At 37.0% G+C, this 9,066-nt stretch overlaps 1 protein-coding gene across 1 annotated transcript in view; it reads right to left on the reverse strand.

Annotated features, from left to right (window-relative positions):
• The window catches only part of BMPR2 (bone morphogenetic protein receptor, type II (serine/threonine kinase)), a 231,944-nt gene that overhangs the window by 109,430 nt on the left and 113,448 nt on the right, over window positions 1-9,066 (reverse strand). The window contains exon 2 of the mRNA XM_006861975.1: window positions 4,094-4,264. Within this exon, the coding sequence (XP_006862037.1) occupies window positions 4,094-4,264 (171 nt within the window). The remainder of the gene's footprint in view (window positions 1-4,093; window positions 4,265-9,066) is intronic.

Consider the following 9,066-nt stretch of genomic DNA (forward strand, 5'->3'; position numbering starts at 1 on the left):
TTTATACATCAGTCTCCATGAGTCTGAGACCAGATGAACTAGATAGTGTCTGACTACCACTATCAACTTTTCTGAAAGGAATAACATTAGAAAGTCTCAGATAGAGTGGGAGACAATGTGCAACAACAACAAAAAACCAGTTATAAAATAGACTAGGCTTACTGATCAGAAAGACACTGGAGGAACTTCAGACTATGGCCCCTGGCCACCCGAATGAACTAACCATCTTGGCCCAATTTTCAACACCGTGGTAGACAGGTTTATAGGGGGGGACAACAATAGTAGTAAGGTACACTCACCATGAAATTGTCAAGCATTGAAAACAAAAAAGGTAACATTTACTTAAGGACAAAGTTCAGAAGGGCTGGGCAGGAGAGTAGAATGGAAATAAGAACCACAGGGAAGAAGTAGGATAACTGTTGTGAAATGGAGGGGGCTGTAATCACTGAGATTAAGCAAAGCAGTTCATTTGTTAAATATAATCTGTTAGATGCTCTGTTCTGTAAACCTTCACTCAATTAATAATTTTTTAAAAGTGATTTGTTTATAGATTTCTAGGTGGACTAGACAAACATACTTTACAGACCCTCTACAACAAAGACACAAGAGAGTAAATGACCTACAGAACATGCAGTGTACAGTCCCAGATACTCCTTGGAGGCCAACTCCTCCATCCATTACCAGCTTCTCTGTCCCTAGATGCCCTCCAGGTACATAAGAGTTTCTTCTGGGAACAAGCACCTGGACCTCAGATACCTTCTAAGATGGATGAAACTACTAGATCAGATGCTATGATGCAAGACAAAATCTAGGCCTATAGGAACAACATATAGGACCACCAATCCTAGCTACTCATCCCTCCGTCCCATCCTGTGAGCTCTGGCTAGCAGAGATTGTCCTGTGACCCACCCTACAGCTTTCTCTTCTCTAGGTCCTGTCCCTGCAATCCTTGTTTCTTTTCTTTCACTTCCCTTGTTTTCAATCTTTTCTTTCTCTGCTTTTCTTTTTTCTGTTTTTTCTTCAGAAATAGAAAATACACTCAAATGGCAAAGGAATAAATTTGTATCAATGGAAGGCAAAATTAGTGATCATGAGGACAAAACTAATCTGCTAGAGGAACAATCAGAAAAATGAACAAAAACAGAATTACAGGGATACCATCAAGAGAAATAATATATATGACTGGAATTTCAGAACAGAAAGAAACCAAAAAAAAAACAAAAAACAAAAAACCAGAGAAAATTATTGAAGAGTTCTTGGAAGAAAACTTCTCTAATATCATGAAAGATGAGACAATATATGCATTCAAGAAGTTGAAGGAATCCCAAACAGGATAAACCACAAAAGAAAATCACCAAGACATATCTCATAATCAAACTCTCCAAAACCTAAAACAAGGAAAGAATCCTGAAAGCAACTTGGGAAATATGAGAAGCTACCTACAAAAGAAAGCCAAGAAGACTAAGTTCTATTTTCTCAAAAGAAACCATTCAAGCAAAAAGGCGATGGGATGACAAACATAAAACTCTTAAAGAAAAACTGCCAATTAAGAATCATGTGCCCAGTAAAAATTTCCCTCGAATATGGTGGTGAAATTAGGGCATTTCCAGATAGACAGTACTTAGAAGAATTTGTAAAAACTAGACCAGTCTTATAAGAAATACTAAAGGGAGTACTTCAGATAGAGAACCAACAATAGTAGACAAAATCCTGAGATTAAAAACATGACACCACCGCCTAGAAGACAATCCAGATACAGAAGTATCGAAAATGAAACAACACAACAAGACTGAAAAGAGGAGACCAGAGACATTAATTTGTAATGAAGACAATTGCAGACTAAAAAAGGGTACAATGAGGTATGCACACCTTAGAATAATCAACCAGTGGAGATCAAAACGGCAGCGTTTATCCAAGGATGAAGTTTGGAAGGATTAGAAAAGGAGTAACGGCAACAGGAAATAGGGAGGAAGTAAGATAAGTGATGTTACAATAAGGGGATTGTAATCAGCCAGATGAAACAAAATGTATACTAAATGTTGGATGCAAAACTGATGGTATATTCTGTAAACCACCACCAAATTCACAATAAAAAGTACATTAAAAAAAAAAGACTTGTTTATATAGTAATATCCTAATTTTGAAAAAAGAAACATACACATATAAATATGTTATATAGAAAATACACCTGAAGGAGATGCCAATTTTTAAAACTAAGACCTACACACTTTTTTCATTATACTTGTCTATATCTTCCAAGCATTGTATAATAAAGAATTTTTATCATTATGAGAAGAAATCAAAAAGTATAGGTTTCAGTTCATACATGCATGAATTTACTCCAATCAAAACATGTTGAAACATGTCTCTGTGATTAGTGAATGGATGTAGACAAATTTTCTCAAGTAATGTACTTTTTACTCAGTTTTGTAAAGGTACCTTAAAAAAAAAAAAAAAAGTCCAATCAAAGCAGTAGCTTCCTAGGGAATCTGCTGGACCTTTCAGTTAAATTCAAGACAGGTCAGCAACAGAAGGATGGCAACTATTTTTTAAAACTCTAAAGAAGTAATTTTGATGGACTTCTGGAAGGAAATAGATAAAAACAGAGATTAAGGAAGTTTTAAGAAAATTGAAAGCTTCATTGGTGAGAAAAAGGCCAGGAAATTTTTTCCCATCACAATGCATCTGCTCGTTCTTTGAAAGTTGTTGTTGTTGTTGTTGTTGTCAGGTGCCATCGAGCTGGAACCGACTCATAGCGACCCCATGCACAGCAGAACGAAACAATGCTCGATCCTGGGCCAACCTCACCAACGCTGCCACCCCCGAGTCCATCAATGATGCCACCTGGCCGATCCATCTCGTTGGAGGTCTTCCTCTTTTTCTCTGACCCTCCACCCTACCCAGCATGACATCCTTCTCCAACGATTGTTTCCTCCGGACTACATGTCCAAAGTAGGAGAGACGAAGCTTAGCCATCCTGGCCTCCAAGGAGCACTCTGGCTGCACTTCTTCCAAAACAGATCTATTGGTTCTTTTGGCAGTCCATGGCACCCTCAGTATTCTCCTCCAACACCACAACTCAAAGGCATCAATTCTTCTACGATCCTCTTTATTCACTGTCCAGCTTTCGCATCCATATGAGGCTATTGAAAACACAATGGCCTGGGTCAGGCGCACCCTAGTCCTCAAGCTGACATCTCTGCTCTTCAATACTTTAAAAAGTTCCTGTGCAGCAGATTTGCCCAGTAATGAACACCAAGGTATGAGTCTGATAGCTAAGGTTATTTGTCAATTTGGTTGGATCAAGATTCTTATAGGTTTGGCAGTTACGTTAATGATATAATTGGGTAGTTATGCAGTGATACGTTGTTGTTATTAAGTGCCGTTGAGTGGTTTCCAACTCATAGCCACCCTGTTTAGGGTTTCTAAGGAGCAGCTGTTGGGTTTGAATTGCCAACCTTGTGGTTTGAAGTCCAGTGCTTATCCTATAGGTTCATACCAGGAGTCAATAAAATGATACAGTCATCCTCTATTTTGTGATATTGTGTGGTCATTCTCCATTTTTCAACAACTTGATCTTTGGAAATTATGTTGGTAAATGAGCAGTGGGTGCAATAAGAACAATATTAAAATAAGCTAACAATTTGTCCTTTGTAAATTTGAGGCTGGTAGATGAATACATAAATGGATGTATCTATTTAAATTAACTGTTTTCTTGGAGGTTTCTTTAAAAAATACTTTAATATTTTATTTTATTTTTTGTTGTTGTTGAGCATATACCGAATAAAACATACATCAATTGAAAAGTAGTACATATACAGCTCACTGCACATCTTCGAGTTATTCAATCTTTCTCACCTTCCTTTTGAGTTGTTCATTCTCTATTAAAATAAATTCACTGTTCTCCTAAGGTTCTTATTTCTTGAGATTATTTGGAGTTGCTATTGTCTACTTAATTCCATACAGATAGATCTTAAAACAACATAATACTCAAAGAGACATTCTGGGCAAGAGTTCTACTCTATCTCCTTTTTAGATAAACTTCAAATGCATGAAAAACAAAGTCACTTCAGATAATAAAACTATCACTTGCCTTGTTTTACGAGATTTATGTCCCCTTTTGATTTCTCCCAAAGGCCGTAGCAGGTGCTACCTTTTGAGCATAATATTGTCCCATTTTCATGAGAGATTCGACTCTCACCTATCCCAAGGTCTTGTTGATATGGATCTTTAAATGCACATAACCGTTCTTGATTCTGGGAAGCTATAATAAAGGAAACAAAAGAATGACAAATTAATTTTATGATAGTTCTTGAAAAACTTTAATCCATAAAATCATATTTAATACATTTTAAGTTTCCCTACTCACTCCCTGTTGTTGTTGTTAAGTGCCGTCGAGTCGGTTTTGACGCATAGCGACCCTGTACAGGGTTTCCGAGGGTGTAAATCTTTACGGGAGTAGAAAGCCTGATCTTTCTCCCGCGGATCAGCTGGTAGTTTTGAACCGCTGACCTTAAGGTTCGCAGCCCGATTCGTAACCACTACGCTACCAGAGCTCCTTAAGTTCTTAAAAATTTTAATCCATAAAATCATATTTAATACATTTTAAGTTTCCCTACTCACTCCCTAATGAGACTTAATGTTTATTTGTAACTTTAAACAAGAAACACATTTTACACTCATTCTCAGAAACAATACTATCTGACTCAAATTATTCACATCACTTTTTCCCCTATTAAATAATTTTGTTGTACCTATTCATCATGACTTTATTAACTAAGAATGAATTACTAAAATAAAGTTTCTGAATCTATAAAACTAAGACTGAAACTCTCAAGAAGCAATTAAAAAAAAAAAAACCCAACTATATGCAAGGGGGTTTCAAAAGTTTAAGGAAAACAGAATTAAAAGATAGTGAAAAATTTTCACAAACTTTCAGAAGTCTCCTTGTATGGTCAAGTCCATTTAGACACCTGTGTTCTAGATGTTTGGTGCCAGTGTACCGATTCCAACTCACAGTGACACCACATTACAGAGTAGAACTGTCCAATATGGTCTTCTTGGCTGTACTCTTTACAGATCACCAGTTCTTTCTAATCCAAGAATTCTTGGGTGGGTTCAAACTGCCAACCTTTGGTTAATAGCTGAGTGCTTAAGTATTATTGTCACTAGGGCTCTGGATGTAGACATACAGACCTGCCATATTTATTACATAGATGTGATTTTAAGAGTCTTGCTATGGCACTGTAGGATAAGCATTGGGCTGTTAACCACAAGGTTGGTGGTTCAAACCCACCAACCACTCCTCAGAAACCCTATACAGGGTTGCTATGAGTCAGAACCGACTAGACAGCACTTAATAATATGTGATTTTAATCTTGTAATAATTAATTCGGTAAAACTTTTACAAATTGGGAGATAAACTAAGGAAAGACTACTGTTATGTATGGAGGATGTTAAGTTGTTAAGTGCAGTCGGGTTGGTTCCAATTCATAGTGACCCTGTATAGGTGAGCTTGACACCACCAACCTTACAGTTTAAACCAACCCTGCAGTCTAGCACATTAACTTGTATAGTTAAACTTACCTTTGAAAGGAATTTGAAAATGTGACATGTGGCAAAAATGTGATAGAATTATAATTAGGCTAATGTCAATCTTTCTGGAGTCCTGGTGTGGTGCTGCAGGATAATGCTTTGGACTGCAAGGCCAGTTTGAACAATAAGGTTGGCAGTTCAAACCCATCATTCGCTCTTTGGAAAGCCTATACAGGATTGCTACAGGTCAGAACCAACTCAATGGCACTTAACAACAACAATGGCTAAGAATGAGTATTTACAAATAAGTTGTAGTGACTTTTCTGTCCATTTAGTCGATATTAGCATGTATCTTATATATACAGCTGCCTGCAGTGGTTTTAAAATGTGGATATATAGTCACAATTACTTTATGGCAAATTATTGTTTATACTTGGTTTCTATATATGTTTACATACATAAGGTACACACAACACTAAGATTCATATTTAGAAGACTCAAAATACAAAAAAAAAAAAAAAAAAAAGCCTGTGATATAGCTCTGAAAAGACTTATCTATTAGGTGTAATTCCCTTTCTCTAACCCATTCCATTTTGACTCAGGCTAACAAGAAGTGTTCCTCCTAGTCTACTACCAGCTACTGAAAGTTATACAAGCCACTGTTTCTTTACCTTTTGTATTGATTGTTTGAAAAATCAAGAATTAATTTAGGAACTCAGTATCTCTACTCTACAACGAAGATATCTTACAAGTTCCCCCCTTCTTTTCTATTATTTATTTTGACTGAGTTTTGCTATGGTCTATTGATTTAATGACTGTGAGATCTAATTTTACCTGTAAGTCATCATATCCAAACTAAACAGTTTAATCATAGTGATGATATATGTTGTTGTTAAGTGCCGTCAACTTGATTCTGACCCATAGTGACCCTGTATATGGTTTCCGAGGAGCAGCTGGGTGAGCTTGAACCGCCGACCTTGCAATCAAACAGCTTTGCAGTCTGGCATATTAACCCACAGCGCCACACTAGGACTCCATTGATGATATATGACAGGGTAGAAATTTCCTATGGGGTTTCCAAGACTGTAAATCTTTACAGAAGCACAATGTCACAACTTCCTCCTACATAATGGCTAACCAGGAAAACACTTAACCACTCTGCCACCTGGACTCCTTTAATATAAACTAAATAAAGATAAAGTAAGGATTTAACTTAATAAGAAGAAAAAGTATATTCTGAGGATCACTTACTAGTCAAACAACAGACACACTTATATAGTGAATAATAACACTCCAGAGGAATGAACTCCTCAAAACAATAACCTGAGTGCAAAAGGACAGCGTTTACCCCAAAATAAAACTCCTAAGTCAGGAAGGTCCAGGAAAGAAGGACAAGGATGGAAATGGAAGAACTACTATTTTTTATACAGCAAATTACAACTAAAATTGTGATACAAAATGTATATAAACTATTGAATGGAAACTAATTTTCTCTGTAAACTTTCACCCAAATCACAAGTTAGAAAAACAAGGTGCATCTCCATGTGGAAGAACGAATGTAAAAGAAAACTTGCTTTTACTAGATTTTCTAAACAGTAGAGAAGTGTCCAAGCATGGGCATGTGTGTAATGTTAGTGCCATTAAGTAATTTGACAATTGAAATCTAATATTCTTGTTATGTTGTTTTTGTTGTTACGTGCCGTCAAGTCAGTTCCAATCCATAGAGACCCTGTATTGGGTTTTCAAGGAGCAGCTGGTGAGTTTGAATGGCTGATCCTGTGGTTCAAATCAACTTTGCAGTCCAGAGCATTAACCCACATCACCACACCAAGACTCCATTTTTGTTATGTTGTTGTTGTTGTTGTTAAGTGCCGTTGAGTCGGTTCCGACCCATAGCGACCCTGTACAGGGTTTCCAAGGGTGTAAATCTTTACGGGAGTAGAAAGCCTCATCTTTCTCCCGCGGAGCGGCTGGTAGTTTCGAACTGCTGACCTTAAGGTTCGCAGCCCAATTCGTAACCACTACGCTACCAGAGCTCCTTCCATTTTTGTTATAGAAGAAGGCAAAAATGAACATAATTACCTAACTTTATTTGTGTTTATGCATCTCCCCCAAAAAAGTCTAAACTGAAATGATTAAGGCAATAAAGGTAAAACTGGAAGGAACTGATTCATATCTTTACCACTTCTCATTTTTCATGACAAATTTTTCTTAATTACACCTTGTTTGTTGCTGTTCTTAGGTGCTGTCCAGTCCTGACTCATAATTGTCCTATATGCAAAAGAACAAAACACTGCCCAATTCTGTGTTGTCCTCAGAATTGTTGTGACGCTGCTGCATCCACGGTGTCAATCCATCTTGTTAAGGGTTTTCCTCTGATCCTCTACTTCACATAATATCTTTCTCCAGGGACTGGTCCTGCTTGACAGCATGTCCAAAGTAAATTAGATGAAGTCTAACCATCCTCATTTCTAAGGAACATTCTGGCTGTACTTCTTCTAAGACATATTTGTCCATTCTCTGGCAATACATGTTATAGTCAATATTCTTTGCAATCACCATTAATTTAAATGTTTCAATTGTTCATTCTTCTTTATTCATTGTCCAACTTCCACATGCATATCAGGGGGTTGAAATACCAAGGTGCACCTTAGTCCTCTTTGTGACATCTTTGCTTCTAAACACTTTAGAGAGGTCTTTGGAACAGATTTGCTCAATGCATTTGATTTCTTGACTGATGCTTCCATGATTGTTTATTTGGGGAGCCAATTAAAATGAAATCTTTTGACAGCTCTAATCTTTTCTCCATGTATAGTGATGTTGTATATTGATACAGTTATGAGGATTTTTACATTCTTTATGCTTAACCGTAATCCATACTGAGGACTGTAGTCTTTGATCTTCATCAGTAAATGCTTCACATCTTGTTTCCTTCCAGCAAGAAGGTTGGGTCATCTGCATATCAAAGGTTGTTAATGAGTCTTCCTCAAATTCTCCTGCCACTTTTCTTCATATAATCCAGTTTCTTGTATTACTTGCTCACTATACAGATTGAATTACTATGGTGAAAAAATACGACCTTGACACATACCTTTCCTGTGTAAGTATCTTTCTGGTATTCTCTGCTTTCAGCCAAGATCTATCAGACATCAGCAATGATGTGGTGTTTAAAAAAAGGATTTGCAATGTAGAAGTCATTGGTTGTAAAATTCTATCATGCAATCACTCCAAGACGACATTTTCTATCACCAAGACCATATTTTCCAACTATTGATCCTTCTCTCTTTTGTTTGCAACCTTTGCATTCTAATCATCAGTAATTATTGATACATCTTGATTGAATATTTGAACAATTTCAGACTGAAGAAGCTGGTAAAATTCTTCAATTTCATCATGACTAGCTTTAGTGGTTGAGGTGAAATTTTGAGTAACAGTGGTTGTTGTTGTTGTCAGGTGCCATCGAGTCGGAACCGACTCATAGCGACCCCATGCACAGCAGAACGAAACAATGCTCGATCCTGGGCCAACCTC

Source organism: Chrysochloris asiatica, unplaced genomic scaffold, assembly GCF_000296735.1.
Source record: "Chrysochloris asiatica unplaced genomic scaffold, ChrAsi1.0 scaffold00045, whole genome shotgun sequence".
Lineage (NCBI taxonomy): Eukaryota > Metazoa > Chordata > Mammalia > Afrosoricida > Chrysochloridae > Chrysochloris > Chrysochloris asiatica.